General features: G+C 38.4%; 2 protein-coding genes across 2 annotated transcripts in view; both read right to left on the minus strand.

The window, feature by feature from the left end:
* Positions 1-2709, minus strand: part of kcnq3 (potassium voltage-gated channel, KQT-like subfamily, member 3) — a 55289-nt gene extending 52580 nt beyond the window's left edge. The window contains exons 1-2 of the mRNA XM_077221772.1: positions 2640-2709; positions 1125-1573 (exon numbers count right to left, since the gene is read on the minus strand). Coding sequence (XP_077077887.1) covers positions 1125-1429 — 305 coding nt within the window. The 5' untranslated portion in view covers positions 1430-1573; positions 2640-2709. The remainder of the gene's footprint in view (positions 1-1124; positions 1574-2639) is intronic.
* A 6278-nt stretch (positions 2710-8987) lies between these two features.
* On the minus strand, positions 8988-18699 carry dnaaf11 (dynein axonemal assembly factor 11). Its single transcript, XM_077222344.1, has 12 exons — positions 18621-18699; positions 18282-18449; positions 18116-18193; positions 17664-17836; positions 16465-16646; positions 15972-16151; positions 15719-15793; positions 14291-14353; positions 14072-14141; positions 13675-13770; positions 12482-12564; positions 8988-10250 (listed from the first exon to the last, which is right to left on the minus strand). Exons 1-12 carry the CDS (start codon positions 18628-18630, stop codon positions 10058-10060), a joined length of 1371 nt encoding a protein of 456 aa, XP_077078459.1. The 5' UTR covers positions 18631-18699; the 3' UTR covers positions 8988-10057.
* Positions 18700-22332: the final 3633 nt, after the last annotated feature.

Here is a 22332-nt window from a genome sequence, read left to right on the forward strand (position 1 = left end):
TGTGTTTGTGTGCGAGTAGGCAACAGAGGTTTAGTGTCAAGCTTGGGGATTCAAAGGCAGTTGTTCATCGGCACTCTAATGCCTTACAAAGAATAATTTCCACTTAACCAACATTAACATTCTTGGTTCTCTAAGATAAGGATCACTTAAGCATTGTCTATGCTGTTACTTCTGTATAATCGCTCAACCGATACAGATATCAGGACCACGGACAACTCCACAGACCAGTGGCACTTTGTCATGCTCTTTACTTCAGTGTCACAGCAGCACACAGTGTCCTTATCTCAGCGCCACGATGATAACAGGCAGTATCTCTAACTCTACGGTGAGCATATGGTGCTGTTATACTACCACAAACGGCAGCTAGAAAGCTATAAGTGATTTGATTTCTGGTCACTCAACTCTGGCGGTAGCAGTTGGAGGTCGTGCTCTGCCTCAGCACCATGGAGAGCTCCAGCACAAATGGGCATACATTATACACCACAAAGTCCTCACTGCAAAAGCTCAAAACTCAGAGTGTGATCAAAACACTGCTTTCCTGCTTATTAAAAGGCAAGCTATCACTCTCTACACAGTCATCTTTATTTCTACAGCACTTTATACAATACAGATTGTTTTAAAGCAGCTTTGCAGTGATAAACAGGAAAATAACAATTGAATGATGATCAAAAGACAAAAGTAATCAGAGGAAACCATCAAAAACATTAAGGAGAACCTAAATTTTCCGATTAGTGTTGAATCAGTATGGGTTTATCAATGACTGACTCTTAAACTTTTAAATTTGCTCCCCTAATGTATTCCCTTGAGTATTTGGTTACATCCTTGTTTACATCAATTCCAGCCAAGATTCAGTAAAGGCGTAAATTGGATTTCTATTTATTTGCATTCAATATCCTCTCTTTATTTGGGTCATTTATTAGCTATTGTAAATCGTATTATAGGCACTTAGGCAGGTTGTCTTTGCCTTTAAGGGGCTGCATTCTCTGTGAAGCTGCTGCAGGAACAATGAAAGGACTGTACAAATAAATTGGATTAAACTGAATTGTTGTAATGTATAATTAACTGGGCTGTTTCCTCTGTGTGTGTGGGCGCGTCTGGGTGTGAAATGCATCGGGTCCACTTACACAAACGCGTGGTAAAGCAGCGCCCATCCTCGTGGTCTCTCGAGCGCGTCGTAGATCAGGGTTTGGATCCGTCGCGTCCTGATATTATTCCTCTTCACAGGACGCGTGTAGCCCAGGGGCGTCTTGGCGAGCAGACCGATGTTCTGTGAGCCCCGTTTGAAGTCCGATTCCCTGACTGAACCGACGAGAAGCAGCGCGCCGTCCCGTTCCTGCCCCGCGCACTGCTCCAGGTCTCCGGCCAGCGCGCTCTTCCGCTCGCGTGAGTCCTCGGCGCCGTTAGTGGCATTTCTGGACCTGATCCCCATGTTCACTGCTCTCGAGCCTCGGCGCCGCGCGTGTGGAAGTCCGGGATGGGGCGCATGCCATGATCCGGACAGGGAAAGCGCGAGCTCCTTAGTCGCCGTGGGTCATTTAAGGACCTCGTTCCGGGAGGGAGGCGCGAGGATGGGCTGTGGATTGAAAAAAACATTCAAGTCTCTCAAACGCACACACGCTCTCATACATGGCCTTAGGTTGCCTGAACAGTTCTCGAATGTTAATTATTCTCACAATGTGAACGGAGCAGTAGCCTACTAACATACACTGACAGTATTTTTTCCCGCACTATCACAAACGCAACACCACGACTGAACATACGAGTGTATTCCGACTCCCGAACCGGTTCTTCTAAGTGAATCAAAAACACACAGCCCGACCAGTGTGATCCGATTCCCGAAGGAATGACTCTTACGAGCCGATTATTTTTAGTGAATAAAATATACTTATAAATCAGAGCGGATGCTGAAATCATCCGATTCACATTCTGAACACGGCATTACATCTGTCATATGAAAATGGAGATGAAACAAGAGCCGTTACTGCTGTAGTATAGATATGGCTACTTTGGGCATGACAACATTTAGTAAGACACATGATATGAGGTAGGCCTATGTAATCAATGGTAGGCTACTTCATTAAAAAAATAATTAAGTAATGAATCTATAACTTTTTTGTTTAGTATTTTATGTAGCAGCATAACGCTATAGGAAGACAAGAAGTCAGTGAAAATTCATTAAAAAGGTGTATAGCCTAGCCTACTTTAAATTTATTTAGGAAGTGTTATATTAGCCTTCTGTTAAAATCTAAAATGATTCCATCATTTGAAACTGCTGAAGGCAGCATGCAATAAGATTTCACTTTATTCCAAATAGGCTAGCCTATATTTTACGCGAGAATACTAAAAGAATAGATAATGGAACCGTAAAGGAATCGGAACTGGAATCATTTGGTTTATTACGACTCCCATCTAATCACAAATGCCTGGTTAAATGGAAAATCTGCGGTATTAGCTAAATGCCGACTGGCTCAACAGCGCTGACAAAGAGCATCTGCTTCATCCGCAACAAATGAATCTCCCCAGCTCGAGCTTTCAGCCGACACCGGGATGAGCAACACACACAACGATGTCTGAAAGCATAAATAACGGCGGTTCTGCTGTCAGCTGTACACACACACACACACACACAGCTGCCTTACCGTATTCTCCGTGCGGCCGCATGATTGCTGATCCGAATTGATCCAGTGTGCTGCCGTTGCTGGTTGAGATGAGGGAGGAGGCTCAGACGGTGGCGCGAGACAGAGAGCTTGTGGACACGTGACTCACTACTGACATAGCATCTCTGCGTCCCGTCAATGCATTATTGTGGATGCCATCGAAACCCAAAACCACGGAGAGGCTGCTCGAGATGCTTTCACATGAATCACACAGCAGAACATTGCATTCCCTCTTCCTCTCGTGTGGATTGGTAATCTTAACATAAACAGTGTCACAAAGTGCACGTTAAATAATCTGACTTTAGTTTATAGAGAAATGGTTTGGCTACTTGAAGAACTTTTAACATCAATGGAACCTTTCCATTGCACAAACGGTTCTTTAGAGTGGGACAAAAAGGTTTGTTAGATTATTAAAATGTTCTTCATTAAAAAAAATGGTTCTTTTGAGATTTGATCACTGAAAGGTTCTTTGGGGAACCCCAATGGATCTTCTATGGCATCACTGTGAAAAAAAGAACCTTTATTTTTTACATTGTATGCATTGCTCATGAAACCGCAGGAAAACAATACTCAGATTACCTACTACCGCATCTGCTGATATTCTGCACAATAGTGGACACTTTGCTAGTTCACTACCAAAGTTTATTTTGATAAAGACATCAGTACTTTCATTTAAATCTAATACCAAGTCTAATTTTACATTAATTTCTAGACAATCATTTTGCCATTATAGAGTATAATTAATTATTATACATAGCAAAAAAAAGTAGCAAAGAATAGTAATTATTTTTATGTACCTGATTAGACGCACTAGGGGTCTAACTGTTCTAGGTTAAAAAAAACGTGCATTATGTCTTAAAGTGACAACAGCCTAATATTCCTGCTGTTTATGTTTTTATGTTAATCAAACGACAAAAGACAAAAAAAACACTTCCTGCTCTTGACTGAAAACCTTTTGTAACTTTAATAATAATTCATCATTTTTTAATTTATGCATTAAAGATTATATGTAATGTTAATCTAATGTATATGTCTGACTGTAGCTGTCATCCAATCAGAAAGCTAGTCTATTGGAAGAAAATGAAACATCAGTATAGGTCTTTTCAGTTTAAAAATGATAAAAACTAAGAGCTATAAACTGTACAAAACCTCAGTGCAAGAACTGCACATAAGTCTACTCAGCATTAGACGGTAACAGTGACATGTTTCTCCCCCTCCCTTGTTTTATACTCTCTTTGCTTTGCTGTGTAAATTCCTCCTTTCACCGCATCTCATGTCCCAGAAGCCCCTCTCTAATTTCTACTCAATTCTAATACTGACGAACCTAAAGCTGCAGACGCTTTGTATTTGTGTGTGTAAAGAATGAGAGGGTAAAAGCACCACAAAATTTGCTATATATATATATTCTGAAAAATGTGATGTATACAGGAACACATTTTTTAGTTTGGTGTTGGAGCATTTGAACCTTATACTGTATGGCCTGTGGCGGTACAAATGACCAAAAGGTTTGGAAACACTGCAATAAAGCACTCTAATCTGAAACTGAATCCGAGAATCCCACAGTGAAGCATTTCTCAGGATTTCATTCATCATTAATGAGATTTACACTCTTTCTGAGAATAAAGTTTCTTAGGTTTCAAATCTCACACATCAGAGCAGATGAGAATATTCAACACACACAGGGGTTTTACAGTATGCTTGCTGTCTTATCTAAAGTTGATTGTTTTCCATTAGGATGCATTTTTTAACCTCTTTGGTAGGTGTTGTTTAGACTCTACTGCGGTGGGAGTATCTAACCGCTCTCTGCTGAATTCACATGCATTATACAGGGCTAGTCAAGATGGCTGACTTGCCTCTCTTTCTCACACACACACACACACACACACACACACACACACACACACACACACACACACACACACACACACACACACACACACACACACACACACACACACACACACACACACACACACACACACACACACACACAAACACACACACACACACAGGGTTTCCATGTTTTATGGGGATTTTTTATTCTGTCCCCTAACCCTAAACCTACCAATCACAGAAAACTTTCTGCATTTTTACATTTTCAAAAAAACATCACTTTTTATAACATCACAGATTTATAAGCTGTTTTCCTCATGGACAAGAATTTTGGATATTGCCATCTTTGAGGGGACATTTTGTCCCCATAAGTTAACGTAGGGTTTACACACACACACACACACACACACACACACACACACACACACACACACACACCACGGTGTAAATTCACATGTTTAAACTCAAACACTGAAAGTTGCTGCTTAAATACACAGTTTTATAGGACACTCTAAGGTGACCCCAGTACTGCAGTGCATCATGGGAACATACTTGTAAATCAAAGCACAAACATGAATCTCTTTATCTTTGGCCTTCTTTACTCTGCTTATCCAGTCATCCATATCAATTCAAATCCAGTCCCAATTCTCTTTTGGGATGAAGCAGTTGAAGTAGATGCAGGCTTTCTTTATTCCTCTTTCTATGAACACACCCAGATTACAGCTATAAATTTGTATGATTTATAAGCCATAAATTTAAGTGCACATGATGTCTACGAGAGATGCCGTTAACCTTAGAGCTTCACAGAGTGGTCATAGTTCAGCTCAGAGAGCCTGTGACACCATGCTCTGACACACACATCCCTCGGGAGAGTAGGATCCTACGGCTACAGAAAGAAAGGGAGGAGAGAGAGAGAGAACGAGCAAAGCTGGGATGAAAAAGACAAACCGATCAATAAAAGTGAAGTAAAATCAAAAATGAACTAACTTTAAAGTTAGGCTCTTGGAAAGTCAGAGCAGACGGCATCTTCTCCTTGTCAGAGATTGGAGGAACAGCAGAGCCAGGGGAGCTGAAGAGACGGGAGGAGAGAAAGAAAAGAGAGCATCTTTGTCAGGGTGACAGGGGGTGAATAATTCAGTCTATGTCCAGCTGCTGGGTTAAATCATCATGTTTTATTCATTCGAAACAGTTTCAAAAAACTAAATTCCCACTGGATACATTAGGACAATAAGTAACACATCTGGAGAACAATTAACCTTTGGTTTGCAATTCCTAGTTTGAAAAGCATTATGCAAATGCTTTACACATTTCAAACAATTTACTTAACACTTTATAGTGCTTTTTACCAAAGGGTTAGTTAAGAAATTGCCTGACAAACACTCAAGACACAGACTATTTAGCAAATATTTAGCATAATACAAAAATTCTGAACGTAAAAAAAAAATTTAAAAGTCTAAACAAAGAAGAAAACAGAAACGTTATGATAAAGTTTGGGTTGACCAACGCTGCATTTATTTTATACAAATATACAGTAAAAACTGGAAAATGCTATTACTTTTTTTTTTCATGGACTTTTAGTTTGTAATTCTTTAGTTCCTGGTTTCACTTTGTTTGATTATCCCCATTCCTTTGTTACCATGGTCACCGTCATTATGAGTTCGTTTGTTTCAGCTGTGTCTAGATTATCACCTCATTTGTTAGAGTATTTAGTTCCAATGTATCTTGAGTTATGTCCGGTCACGTTTGCTGAACTTCATTTTTCCCTCTTCAGTCTATCTTCCTTCACTCCGTGCTGACAAAATTATGAAATATTATTAGGCTACAATTTACAATAAATGTTTTCTGTTTTAATATATCTTAAAATGTAATACATCCCTGTCACCCTGTGATGGCAAAGCTGAATTTTCATTATCATTGTCACACGATCCTTCAGAAATCATGGTAGGTCTATAAGCTGGTTAACCCACAGCTAGCTGTGTATTAAACAATTTTAATGCACTTTGCGGGGGCAACCAGGTTCTTTGATTCCACGACATGCATTATGTTTCATTAAACAAAGTTCGGGAGGAGCACATTCAAATCATCAATCCAATCAGCTCGTTATCAACAATTACCATGTTTATCCTATCAGCTCGAGAGGAAGAATACAGTATATTCACTCAGTCGACTGTCATTTTCACATTCCTCGACAGTTTTTCAGCATCCCTCCACCACCATCCCGACCCCTCGCTCTTGGCTTGTTCCTTCCACAGCCAGGAATACAGGGGGAGGGCCGAATACCGAGCCCGGAGCCCTCTCCTCGACGGCACGCCAAATACGCACACCATTTCTTCTATCTGACTTAGTAACTGTGAACTCGTGAAACAGCTAGCTGTGGATTATCCCTTACTTATTGTCAATGTTGAAAACAGTTTTGCGGCTGAATATTTTTGTGTAAACTATGACACATAGAAAGTGTAAAAGAACTAAAAAATTTGTAACATTATAAAACTCTGTCAGGAGAGACATAATGGACTGAAGAGGGTGAGTTTCTATGGAAGGCCTGAAAACGGATGCCGCGGTTTCGTTGTTGTTTCTGCTTCATACATACGTGAGTAACTTTGTAATAGCTATGTTTCACAGAACCAAGATATGTTGTTGTTGTTGTAATGTAAGCTATAGTAACAGGACCCGTTTGGGTGTCATTGTTTGTCTGGATCTGCTGTATTGCTGGCAACGAACAACTCTTGCCCACTGTATTTTTATTTTTTGTTCTTTCTTGTTGTTCGTTTGTCATCTTTGCTTTATTTTTCACAAAGTATTATTTTGCTTTGCTTCAAGCTATGATAAAGAGACATCTAGTCTTGCATTGCGTTTTTGTTGAATTTGGGGGGCGGAGCAATGAAGGGAGGAGTGCGTTTGTTAGGCTTGATTTCAAATATCAAGTGTTTCTCAGAAATCACTTACTCCACCTTTAAGGCATGAGACATTCGTGTTGAATTTCCAATTAAATATTTCACTTAAATGGTTGTCCAGATAATATAATTTGTAAAGAAAATGTTGTTGTTACATTAGAAAATCAAAATATAAGCTAAGATATTTGGCCCCCACTGTATTTTTATAGAACCTGTTTAGCCTGAAAGGAATGAATTAAAATAATCTCTAAATACTGCTCTTTGATGTGTAATCTGTTTACTCCATTGAAGCGTCTCTGAAATGGCTTTTATAAGATTTAGTCCAGAACAGCACAGTGCTGTTTAAATTTCAGCAGTAAGGTAAATTACTCATCTGCTGACAGGAGTTTTTAATAAAAGTGGAAATGAAACTAGCACAGCCCATCTGCACATATCGATAATTCACTAGTACACACATAAAGCACCAGGGGAAAAGACCCAGGCACAATCCTGAAGAATAACACTTAAACACTGAGGAAAGGTACATACCTGCTGCTGACCCTGAGTGTGATGCGTGTTTGACCTTGTGTGTGTGTGTGTGTGTGTGTGTGTGTGTGTGTGTGTGTGTGTGTGTGTGTGTGTGTGTGTGTGAGCTGTAAGGAGTGTGAACTATAGGGTGATTATATCTTCTTGCTTTCCTGAAAATAGCAATACTGCAGAGAAATGAGCTCATTCTTTGGGAGTTACACATCTGACCTCTTCAGTGCACAAACACACACACAAAACTGTATTCACCTTCAAGGACTTTTGATGAATAGAAAGTTCAAAAGACCAGCATTCAAAAAAAATGTAATAATGTAAAAGTTTTTACTGTCACTATTATTTAATTGAATGCATTATTGCTTAAAAGAAGTTGCTTTAAAGTGTGCAGCTCTGAAACTGTGTCACCTCATAATGCTTACTAACCACAGACTAATCTGCTTTGGCAGTTTATTTTCAAATGGAAACTCATTGGCATAGACCTTATTCAGAGCAGTGATATGAAAGCGAGGCTGTGAGGGGCAGACTTAGGCCTACTATATTTTTAATGGCATCCACTGTAAAAAAATAAAATAATAGTATGTATAAAGCTCTTAGATCATCTATAATTTTCCACAGCTCATATTGTCTGGGGTTTTTTGTTTACTGAAATCTCTTTGAAAGTAATTTTTTCGCCAGCAGAACAATCCAAAAACACCTCAATTAACAGTATAACCCACTGAAGAGATCACAGCCTCGCTTTCATTCCCTTTACAAATCAAAGCTGGTGCTGCTGTGATTAACAAGGTTTATTAAAAGTACACTTTGCATGGCCTATTTTAGAAAAGTGAAATCTTTTTAATTGTAATGATGCTATGACTACTAATAGTTAGAAACAAATGACAATTTAAATTAGTAGGCCAGAGGCCAAAAACATCGCAAGTAATACATTTTCACTAGGGATGCACCGATACCACTTTTTAAGGGTCGAGTACGAGTACCGATATTTTTTTCCTGGTACTCGCCGATACCGATACCTGTTGTACTGGGGGGGGGTTCTCGTTTTATGTGGCAATTTTCTAAGAACAACACAATGAGACTAATGAACATATCAGCATCTTTATTTTGAACAACTTAAATAAACTTAAAAAATAAATCATTCTTATTGTGCTTATCACAAATTTTCAAAGCCCAAATTTCACAGTGTCCAATAACCTCCAAAGGGCAAAACCAAGGACATAATGAATGTAATTTTTACCTGGGTGTCACAAAGTTGTCAAAGTGCTAAAGAAATCAGACAACAAGACAAACAAATTTGTCATAAAGTGCCAAAGAAATCACAGAACAAATGTTTAACATAACACTGAGTAACAATGTAATCACAGCCGAAAGTGTAAAGTGAAATATTAGAGTGTACTATTAAATCTAGCAACACTATAACTGCAGGAAGAGTGTTCATAAGAATTAAGAAATATAAGCTAAGGACATAAGTGAGGTATCGGTCTTTGGTATCGGGGTATTTTTACGAGTACGAGTACAAGTACATGAGCTTGGTATCGGGCCCGATACCGATACTGGTATCGGTATCGGTGCATCCCTAATTTTCACACATCCTGATAAGTGAAGCCAAAACATTTCAATCGTGGTTGGCTGCTGTATAGGTCATAAACCCCGCTCTCTCAATGTAATCGAATGAAATCCAATTACTTTACCGAAGATTTTTTTCCAATAAGTTTGATTTTAGTTTGTGGTCAAAAATAATGTCAACTGAACAAAACAGCTGTGCATTTTTTATTGCAGGCAGCTTCATTGATCATAATGGAAGTGATTTAGTTTGATGCCCGCATTCAGTTTAGACATGGCATAAGAGAGATCTCCTCCTTTATATCAGACAGACATGACTGTAAGTCAATAAATGAGTATCTGAGTGAGTGTGTATGATCGAGAAAGAGAGCACACTGAAAGTGAAGGATCTGTGGCGGTGAAAGATTCAGCAAGCTTTAATGAGACTGACAATTACTCATCTGCTTAACTATAAGTCTAATGAAGAGTGCTAAATATATCTCACATTATTTCATCACAGGCACAGTTCCACAAGCTCAGCAGAGAGTGAGATTACGCTTATGCTCACTTGTTGTGTCATTTCACATCATATTCTCTCTCTCTCTGTCTCGTTCACATAAGTGGAGGCACTTCTGGATCATCCAAAAAGTCCTTTGACACTGGCCTCTCCTCGACGCCACAATGCTGCTGAGGCTGTGAGAGTTGCAGGGGCTTGTGGGAAGACTCCTTTCCTTTGGGAACAATGTTGGCCAGACTCCCAGCCAGACCGGGATCCACCTCCAATAATTCACGCCCTGACGCTGCCCTGCGGAGAGACAGATCTGTCTGAGATTGCCGTTTTGTTGTATTTTAAGAATTTATTAGTCTATAACTCTAGTCTAACTGTTCAGTCAGCACAGTTGACTGCGAAATTGGTCAGTTTCCCCACCTGCTCTTTGCTAAATCCCATCCAACACAAAGACACACCCTATATGACAAATTTGACCCTGTTCACTTCATGAATAAATGTCCTAGTTCTTACTGTGATTCATCAGTGCACCATATTCTAAAGGGGAAAAAAGAGAGACTGCATAATCTTTATCTATAAACCTCTAAAATGACTTTTCAGCAATAACAGGCCGTGTGGGTGAAAACAATAATAAATGAGGGGTATTTTGCAGTTATAGAAATTTTAGAAAGACTAGCCGAGGTGCATGAGTGTTGAGTGTCCAGAATAAACCGCCGATTTGAGCTTTAAACAAACATACATTTCGTGACACAATGGCAGTAGAATTTTAAAAAATATGCAGGTTTTCTCCACTGACGCTTGCTGGTTGGTGCGAGATGCATTCTGGGATACCTGGGTGTCTCAAGTTTGCACAAGTTACCTCCTGATGCATCCTCGATAAAATGGGTAGAGCAAGAACACATCCAGGGATTTGAACCGTACTTGGCTAGATGTGAACTTTGAATTGGAACAGTACTTGGGCAGCGAATGATGAAGTTTCACAAGTACAGACAAAAACGCATATTGAGAAAGGGCTCATGTTTAGTCACTGCTTGAAAAGTAGTAAGCAGTGAGGTAAGCTGATAAATGCCCATTAATACACTACTGCTGTCCACCATGACAACATCATCATGTTGTACTTGCATAGAAACACAAATCCCAGTATGATGCTCCACCCATCAAAATAACAGATAAATCAGCCCTGACAAGCTGTGGACTCAAACTGAAAGACTTGTGTCTTCAGCACACAGCAGGGCTTTATTTAAACTGTTTGCTAGTACAACCCAGGACAATTTCTGCTTGATTATTTGACTACACAATAACACTAATACAGTATGTTATTTATAGTACAGTATTAGAGACCCTCTTTTTATCTCTACATGCAACTCTTTCATGGTTTAAGAATGAATCACTGAAAATTTAATTAGTGCGGCAACTGAAACCTGATTGGACTCTGAATTACAGATAGTGTGCAATTATGTTGTACTTTCAGAGCCAATCAGTGCCTCGGCGGGTACATTATCACACACACACAGATGATTTACAGGAAGTGCAATGATTTCCTCAGGGGCAGGAACACTAACACAGGTGTGTTAGTGTGTGACCTGAGGGTCTCAGTAAATAATAACACGAGTTTAAGTGTGTATGTGAGAGCAAGAGCATCTGACCTCCCAGTGTGTCAGGAGGTCAAGAGTAATAATCAGGTTCAGATAATGTCATCCATCAGGATGAGGTCAGAGCGGAAGTGTATGTGTTTGTGAGAGGAATGACAGTAACTGGCTTATTTGCATCTTATTTGCATTTTTATTAGGTCTTTAATGCTTTACCCTGGTGTTCACTTACTGCACTGATAAACCGACTGAAGGACACACACAGACACATGATCGCACAACAGAATGAAACCTTAAAGTCATCGAACTAATTCCACAGCCACACGGGTTAATGCAAACATGCATTAAGACCCATTAGATGTGCGTGCACACACACAAAAGGGATACAGTTTTGTGTGAAAGTGAACCCCACAAGACCTGCTGCTGTGAACTGCAGAGATAAAACTAGAGGATGAGAGGGAGGTCTATAAAGAGAGATCAATTATAAGACAGATAAGCGTGTATGTGTGTATATATTGCAATTTAGTCTTTTAGCAAACTTAGCTCTAAAGCCACATTCCTAATAAGAAGCTCAGTGTCCCTGGAGTGACCTGCAGTTGAGTGTTTTGCTCAAGGACACAACTTCGATTCTTGTCATCTTAAATGGATAGTTCAACCAGAAATTAAAACACTACCCCCATCTCACTCACCCTCATGTGAATGCCAGATTTTTCTTTTTTAGTGGAATACGTAAAGTTATTTAGCAGAATTCTGTTTTAAGATTTGTGTATTTGATATGTGAACCAAGATTAAAAACTAACCCCGACACTGACCAAGGTTACATTTATTTGGTCTGGAGTGGTAAAAAGACCAAGATCATAACATTAAGACATGAATACAGATGTGTGTATGTGACACACACATTCACATAGACAGGCAGCTGAACTGCAACGGAATTACCTGGTCTCTTTCTTTGTATTCTGGTTACTGGTAACACTGGTCAGCCTTACTGGGGGTTTCTTTGGTTTTATCTCTCCATGTGCCTAGAAAATAAACACAAATATATCAGATATATTTTAAGGCACAGGCTAGTTTTACACAGTCTAGATATGTATACAAAAACTTATCTACTAACAAAAAACTTGTAAATAAACTGATCATTCAACTAGACTTTCAGAAAGCTGTTAGCAGGCACCTTTATACAACAGTTTTTTAGGTTTCCTTTTCAGTTTCACTGCACTTTAAGTGGGTAGTTGACATCTATGAACCATATATTTTTTAGGATATTAGGGTTAGGGGGTTAGACATTACACTACCATTCAAAAGTTTGGGGTCAGTAAGATTTTTCTTTTTTTTTATGTTACAAAAGATTTCTATTTCAAATAAATGCTGTTCTTTTGAACTTTGTATTTATCAAAGAATCCTGAAAAAAAATGATCACAGTTTCCACAAAATTATTAATCAACTTTTAACAGTCATAAGTTTCTTGAGCAGCAAATCAGCATATTATAATCATTTCTGAAGGATCATGTGACACTGAAGACTGGAGTAATGGCTGCTAAAAATTCAGTATTGCATCACAGGAATACATTTAATCTAAAAATATATCAAAAATAAAAACAGGAATTTTAAATTTTCATAATATTTCACAATATTACGGTTTTCACTGTAAGTACATGCAGTCATGGTGAGCTAGTGTACATAAATATATAAAAGAAAAAGTTTGTATTTTAAGTGCTGTGAATGATCACCATTTTTTGCATCTTGCAACACTATTTAAATTATATATTTGCATTCAATAATTAATTTTAAATGTACAGCACGTCACACCACAGGATATGTCAGCTTTCTCAGCTAACTATATTATGGCACAGTTCTGGGATTCTATTTAATGATTTTAACATATTATATTTGATGAGATTCCTCTTGCTGAAGTTCATGCTGCACATACTGACAATCAGTTGTTTTATTTGTCTAATATAAGCTTAATGATATTTTTAGTTTGGAAAAGATCATCAGATTTCATTGAACTTATTACACATCATGGTCACTGAGGGAATAAACCTCCTATATATATATATGAAAACTGGAATGGAAATGATGTTCAAAGACATCAGGTGTTTGAGAAGTGTTTCAGGTGTAGTGAGCTGTACCAGAGGCAGGATGAGGAGCAGGTGGCCGGTGGTTTGGGATCTCTGTGCTGTGCTGTTGTCAGGTGTTACTTCTGCAGGCAAAACCAGCTGGAACACCTGAACACACACATACACCGTTATTAATGTGGGGTTTCAAGCACTTGCCACTGTAAAAGTGAACTACAGTATAACTAGTCATAAACTCATTTCCATCAATACTGAGAGTCACACACACATGTACTGGGGTGTGGTGAGGCGAGAGCCGTTACTTTGTGCTGGTCTGCGGCAGATTTGAGAGGAAATGAGGCAGAATAAAGAGTGTAGATTTACTGCTGGCTAATCAGCTTTAAAGGTCAAACTCATCAGATGAGAGTGAGAGAGAGATGGAAAGAGAGAGAAAAAGAGAAGGATAGTCCACCTTTCCTTTGACGGTCACTCTAACATATGTTGGCTGAACATCCACATCCAGCAGGGAGGTATCCATGTGCCTACAGCACAGAAGAGAGCAATGTGAGTGTGTGTGATGTTAGGAGAAAAGTTACTAAATGATGACCAAATACACTCAAAGTTCACTCAGAGAGAAGTAATGCTGCTAAATCAAGATGACTGGATTATTTTGTGGTGAGTGTATCTGTACCTGTAAACATGTAAATCCAGAACCATGCAGTTGTTCTCATCCTCAGTAAGACTGAAGTCCAACCTTGCAGACAGAGATCAGATTGAATAATTATATCCAAACTCAAACCGCTACTGTAGTGTTTGAGTATGTGTGTGACCTCATTCGTGACGCTGCTTGGAGTGGAGCTCTGTTGATATAGATTTATGATATAGGCTACATCTTTCCTGTGTCCTTGTTCACCCATCTTACATGTTGTTGATTCTCACTATAAATAGAATTATGTTTTCAGTTGAGCTTTTACAACTTGCATGCCCTAGTCTCATGAGGCCAAAATTCGATCATTGCACAAAATTCAAATGTATTATTCACATATTGAATATTTTTTTCTGTTTGTATTCCCTCTCTGAACTATGACCTCATGCACACCAGTGTTGGACATTTGCATTTTGTATTTTCTCCATGGGTTTTGTTTTTAAATGTCGATTTTTGGCTTGTTTCTTTAAATCTGTTAACTGTCACCCCCTTTTTAAGCATAGACTTAAGGTTGGTTTCTTTTTACAGAAGACACTCTACAGATTATTGCTGAAGTGAAAGCAATTTTATACAAAATATATATTTTACAAAATATTTTGGACTTGCTTTGTAATTGCCAGAAAATTAAAGCCATATGTCTAACCAAGTTGTGTTCCAAATTTGAAGTTGATATCACAAAAATGTATTTGCTTAGGCGCTATACCAAAAACACCGGGTGACACTCATACTCCACTAAAATTTTGATGCATTCCCCTGTGACAAATTAATAATTTTTTGTCACAGTATCACTTCTATCACAAAACAGTGGCCAAATATGCAACCTTAACTCTCAGACCCTTTCAACGACATGTGTTTTGTCAAGATTAGAAAAAGATTTGATTATTACAATTTTTCAGTAAATATTGTATAATTGGAAACATGAAACTGCCCACTAGAGGGAGGAGCCCCAAGGTTTTTAAAAAGTTTATCAGTACCATATCCATGGTAACGCAATGTCAAATTTCAAAATGATGAATTTGAGTTTTTAATGTTTAAATAAACTTACATGAGTCCTGACCCATTTAAGATCAGAAATTCAAAATGACTGTAACACCATTTCTGACAGTATGGGTAGACAGGTTTTATCTATCCACTAGGACACAGTCAAGTTTATAAAGTGCCAGACTGTGCCTTAAACATTTGCGACCTTTGTGAGGTACAAAGGAATAACTTTCTGTATTGTTTTGAGATATTCTCAAACACACACATTCAAAATCGGGTTGTTTGCTTTACACGTCAGTCGGAAGGTCTCTTCCTGCCTAAGCAACAGTAATCTATATTTTATGTAGACTGACAGTCAAATATACGGCACATATATGTGCGTGCGTGCGTGTGTGCGTGCGTGCGTGCGTGCGTGTGTGTGTGTGTGTGTACTTTGGCTCGTTGACGTTCAGTACTCGTCCATTTGCAGTGATCAGAGTTCTGGGGGGTTTTGTATTAGGCTTCTCCCTGTAGAAAGAATTGACTTCTATAAGTGAAGGCGTTTACAGCAAAAACATTCAAAAGCTTAATGTCTTTCTTTCTGTGTATCTCATAAAAGTGTAAAGATGGTGAAATGGCGTCACAGTGGTAATTAGACACAGATACCATTACAGTGATTTAAACCCCTTCTAAGTTAGCAAAGTACCTCTCTTTCTCATTGGCCCTCCTCTTGTCCTCCAGATGGCGATAGGTCTCTAGTCTGGATTCTGGTGTGAATGCACATGGCTTTTCCCAGAATTCGCTTTCCTCATCCTCTGCGTCTGTGTGAGCCTTGGAGCTTGATTCTGGGTTTTGATGGGTCCCATTTTGGTTCTCAGAGAGTGATCTGTGAGAAATCATTGCGGTTAAGTCTCATTAAAAGGAAAAACTCCAGGACAGACACAAACAGATAACCCTCACTGTTTTACCCAAAACAGAAAATGCCTCTAAATGTCAGGTGCCTAATTCTTAAAGAAGCTTTACTAACGGGATTTTTGGGGTGAATTAGTATAAAATATTGTGTGCCTTCCACTGTGAATTAATTTCTAAAAGGACATTTTCAGGGTACAGTCCGTTAAAGTTCATCACATACAACCCAAATTGTCTTTTGGCCCTCCCAATTCAGTTTTCCAAACATCAGCTCTCTTAAAGACACTCACTGGTTTATTTGAGGATGCTCCTGCTTTTCCATGGCTGAGGTCTCTTTCAAACCACTCATCTTCTGCTTTTCTCTCTTCTCTAAATACTTCGCCTCCTGCTCTAAAACACGTCCCCTGACTGCATCCATTTCCTGCAGGGCCTGGATACGCTCAGCTCGACCAATTTCTTTTCCGTCCAACAACTGCAGAGCACAAAAGACAATCATTCATTCCAGGTGTGTTTCCTCCAAAGAAGGCAAGGGAGGCAGTGCCTCTTCTGAAAATTGGATTAAGAAGATAATCCATATTAGAAAAATAAAATAGTGCAAATATTACAAGATGTGACATTAAAAAGTGTATAAATCTCTTTTTTTTTAAAGTAACACTGTCCAACACCAACACCCGCAGGTAAAGTTACAGCGGGAGTACACGTCTCTCGTGCCTCCCTAAGCCCTAAGCCCATTGACTTTTAACAGACCCCCTAAAGCGTGCCGTGGTTTGGTGGGGGCTGGGGGGGTAACTGAGAATGAATGGGGAAAGTCATGTTAGAGGAGGCATTGCGCTATGATTGGTTATGGTTGGATATGATTGGTAAATAAACATGTCAGCCATTTAGATATCACTGCTTTATGTCACGTCAAAATCAAACTTGAAATGGACTGAAAACATGATGACTGATGACTATGGGTTTTTTTTTGGGTAAGCAATCAGCTTGGTGAAATTAAAGGTAGGTAGCATCTTCGTCTGTGATCAGAATTTACCAAACTTGATAACTGATAAGTTGACTATACTAAAAAGAAACGCTGAACATCAGTTCACAAATAAAATACATTGTTTAAATTGTTAAATTTAAATTGTGCCTTAAGTTATTGTTTTGGAATAAATGTACAAATGCTCAAAAAACTAACTTGATGAGATTTATACTTTTAATAAATAGAACATTAATTACATAGTTAATATAAAAATACTAAATAGAATTGTATTTGGTTTCTTTTTTTATGTAGCCTGATGTTTATTTAACCAGGAACTAAAATGTGACAACATTAAGTGTAACTGACTTATATATAAATAAAACTAAATTTAGGCCTAAGTATATTAAACATTCTTAAGAAACGGAGCACTTTGCCTCCTCATTTCAGAACACCGCCGCGCGTCACTGATTCATTCATTGGACAAGGCTAAAAATGTCTCTCTACTGTATGTCTGTCTCAGTGCAGTACCTGTAGTTGAGGCAGAACTGCAGCCACATACTGTCTGTATCCATGAAAATCAGCACAGGGGTTCCCCACCAGGTACAGCTCTCTGAGATGAAGGTTCTGCTTCAGAGACTCCACACTGCTCAGCTTTCCCACGAAATTCACTGTCAGGTCTAGTTTCTGTAAGCTCTCGCAGCCTACAAACAAATAAACACAAATATATTACTATGCGCATATAGAGTGCATGAATTGGAGTGAAACAAAAACCACATACAGTAGCCTATCTTCTGGTTAGAGTATATTTGCATCAAAACACACCATGCTTTCAAACAAAACCATTCAAAAAGAGATGTTACATTTTAAATGATAAATCCATGTAGATATAACTTACTGCTAAAACTAAGTAAATGAAGTAACGTTATAATATAAAACTGTTGGTATTAGGTTAGCCTAATAATGAAAATCAATGAAATCACCTTCTAAATTCTCAATGACTTCAATGTTGTTCAATGCCAGATTTAAATATTCCAGCTTCTTTAGTCTGCCCACATTTTCTGCAAAAACAAAAGTTAGACTATATGAACAGCCATTTAGTTGTTGTATTCCCATTTCCCACTGATATGTACAGGGATGTCAGATTACCTATTTTAGGGATGAGGTTGTTTTGTAAGTAGAGGATTTTGAGGTCTCTGCACCATTTGTGGATGTGCTCGATCCTCTCGATGTCCTGCTGATGGAGGGAAACCTCCTCCAGGGAGAAGATCTCACCATTATTGTGTTCTGCTCTGCGGCGGATCAGATCCTCACTGACTGAGCAGAAGAGAGAGTATTAACTAGTCTACCAGCAAAACCGCACAAACTAAAAATGCCATTAGAGTTTATTTGGGAGGAAATATTTATTTAAAGATGTATATAATATAATAACTGTTAAAGTAAAGCAATTAATAAAAATGGTCTTTACATAAAGAATAAAGCACTTACTGCGGACCATGACTTGCTCGCGGTAGTGTTAGGCGTTGCTATAGAAACGGAGACGCTTGCAAGAGCTCGTGCTTGTGTTCACAATAATTCAATCAATGTTCATTTCGACAGCTATAGCTCAAATACCACGTTATCCTGGCACATGTTGAAAAAAACTAGTTTAGTAGCTTTTTATCAAAGAAGCAGAGTCAAATTTGCGCTCTCGTTGTTCCGTTTAATAAAGAAGTAATTCTGCCACCTAGTGGTCAGCTGTATCTATGTTCAACATCTGTCGTCATTATAAGAGTTTTACTGCACTTGCCCTAAAGGTGAAAAAATAAAAAAATAAAAAAATAAACAACCTTTTTGACAGAGTCACCATAGGAGGGATTCACAGTCCTTTGGTGAGGTCTCAACAGTATACATGTCAGCGTTGTACTGCTGAAAATCACTGAGATTTTTCAGTGCACCAAGACATCCCTGCACAACTTCAGCTGCACTGTACAAATCAACATGCAGAGACAATATAATTTTCAGATATCAAAAATTTAAATATTTACTAGTAGCAATTCAATTGTTGATATCAAGGATAGACATTTCAACTAGTGTGAAAATTGAATTATTGATATCAGGAATTCGCATTTTTACTAGTAACAATGTTATTATTGATATCAAAAATTATATACTAGTAAGAAATCAATTCTTGATATCAACAATTGATTTTGAATGGCAGCCTATGGTGACATTTCACTAGTGAAAATACATTTACAGATATCAAGAATTCAATTGTTTATATCAAAAATGTAATTGTTGATATCAACAATTGAATTGTTGATATCATCAATTCATATCCTGGAAATGAATAAAAGTTAAAAAGGCTTGCCATAATAGGATATAATTTCCTGGTTTTAAAATTGCAAGAAGTTGTATCAGAAATTTGCCAATGAAAAAAAAAATGGCATCACTTCATCTTAGAGAGAAGCCCGGAGGCTTCTTTTGCAAGGTCAACTGATGCATTGTCATCATTGGAAACCTTAAAAAGAATGTTAAGAATGACTTCCTCATTATCCACAACACATTTTGTGACTTGTCTAGCGGATTCCCAACAGTCTTGAGATATGGGTAACTGTATCTCTGAGAGACTAAATTATGCCTGAAAAAGAGTGCAGGGAGCCTGACAAGTCAAAGAATCTTTTGGAACAAGTTTCACTTTGAATTGCATGTATGACTGTGAGGTAAAGCTGGTGGTTATAGCAGTGGATGTAGGGGATATGCCTGCCCAACCTTTGTTGTAATAAAGCCTGAACACCCCTCATCACTGATGCTCCATCATAATACTGGCTCATTATATTATCAGCACTGTATCCTGTTTCAGACAAGTGTTGTAATACTCCCTTGTGCCATCACTTTTTAAACAGAATGCAGCTGAATTAGCAGTGTCATATTTCTGTTTTATTCTTTTCAGGACCATGGATGCCAAAATTTCAATCACTTCATTCTGGATGGTTTTGGAAGTGTACTTTGCATTTTGTGGGATACCTGATGTAATGTCAGCCAGGTATTTATCTTTTTCTAACGTGTATTTAAAAAACTTTGAATTTTTTCAAAGTGAACTTTTTCAAATGAACTTTCAAGCTCATTGACTGCAAAAAACTTTTTATGATTTTTATGTAATAGCGATTCTTTTCTATCTGTTTGGGGCCGAGCAAACATGCTACGGTCTCCCCCCGACACCTGTTTTACCCAGAGTTACAGTGTTTCCGGTGGTAAAACCTGGGTAAAACAGAATAGGCAACTTTAAGAAAAAACATGGGAAAAAATCACACTCACAATGTGAAAATACACAAAGTGCAGGGAACAGTAATCAGCGTTGTACTTTTATACTGTACTATTTGGTGTAGACTAGCATTCCCTTTTTGCATTTTTAAGGTTTGTTTATATTGGTCAACAAAGTAAGCTCTAGTTTGCTGTGGATTACAATACAACCTGTCTTTAAAAAATCTTCTGTTGCAAAATTTACAGAAAATGTCTAGATAAAAGTTTATATTATATATATATATATTACATTGTAGAATATGAAAGAAAATAGTATATTTTTTCCTGCCCTCTTGAAAAGGGTTATATTTTGCTGAAATACAGCACATTGGCCAGTAGTATACAAATATACACTCACCTAAAGGATTATTAGAAACACCTGTTCAATTTCTCATTAATGCAATTATCTAATCAACCAATCACATGGCAGTTGCTTCTATGCATTTAGGGGTGTGGTCCTGGCCAAGACAATCTCCTGAACTCCAAACTGAGTGTCAGAATGGGAAAGAAAGGTGATTTAAGCAATTTTGAGCGTGGCATGGTTGTTGGTGCCAGACGGGCCGGTCTGAGTATTTCACAATACTGGGATTTTCACGCACAACCATTTCTAGGGTTTACAAAGAATGGTGTTAAAAGGGAAAAACATCCAGTATCCGGCAGTCCTGTGGGCGAAAATGCCTTGTTGATGTTAGAGGTCAGAGGAGAATGGGCCGACTGATTCAAGCTGATAGAAGAGCAACTTTGACTGAAATAACCACTCGTTACAACCGAGGTATGCAGCAAAGCATTTGTGAAGCCACAACACGTACAAGCTTGAGGCGGATGGGCTACAACAGCAGAAGACCCCACCGGGTACCACTCATCTCCACTACAAATAGGAAAAAGAGGCTACAATTTGCAAGAGCTCACCAAAATTGGACAGTTGAAGACTGGAAAAATTTTGCCTGGTCTAATGAGTCTCGATTTCTGTAAAGACATTCAGATGGTAGAGTCAGAATTTGGCGTAAACAGAATGAGAACATGGATCCATCATGCCTTGTTACCACTGTGCAGGCTGGTGGTGGTGGTGTAATGGTGTGGGGGATGTTTTCTTGGCACACTTTAGGCCCCTTAGTGCCAATTGGGCATCGTTTAAATGCCACGGCCTACCTGAGCATTGTTTATGACCATGTCCATCCCTTTATGGCCACCATGTACCTATCCTCTGATGGCTACTTCAAGCAGGATAATGCACCATGTCACAAAGCTCGAATCATTTCAAATTGGTTTCTTGAACATGACAATGAGTTCACTGTACTAAAATGGCCCCCACAGTCACCAGATCTCAACCCAATAGAGCATCTTTGGGATGTGGTGGAACGGGAGCTTCGTGCCCTGGATGTGCATCCCACAAATCTCCATCAACTGCAAGATGCTACCCTATCAATATGGGCCAACATTTCTAAAGCATTTCAGCACATTGTTGAATTAATGCGACGTAGAATTACGGCAGTTCTGAAGGCGAAAGGGGGTCAAACACAGTATTAGTATGGTGTTCCTAATAATCCTTTAGGTGAGTGTACATGTGTGAAATCTGAAAATGTGCAGAAGGGTGCAGCTGGATATAATTCATTTAGCTCATTTCTTATAAAAAGATTAGCCTTTCAAAATTATATAAAAACCCTTTTGTAAAAACTTAGTGGGACATTGAATGTGAGAAAGTAGAAATTGTATCAATCCTGTGTGACAGTGTGTAATATTATTTATATTTGTACTATCAGTACAGTGTTGACTTCTGTATTCATACATTTAGTTATTGCTATTTTTTTACACAGCTGCTGATTTATCATGGACTCAAACTTGTAATATGCAGTTTTATTTATAAAATTTACTGAATCATCTAATTTTTTTAATCACATAGTGTAACCTTTGATTCTGA

The sequence above is a fragment of the Siphateles boraxobius genome, unplaced genomic scaffold (genome assembly GCF_051911475.1).
Source record: "Siphateles boraxobius isolate OS27281-9 unplaced genomic scaffold, OSU_SipBor_1 86, whole genome shotgun sequence".
Classification (NCBI taxonomy): domain Eukaryota; kingdom Metazoa; phylum Chordata; class Actinopteri; order Cypriniformes; family Leuciscidae; genus Siphateles; species Siphateles boraxobius.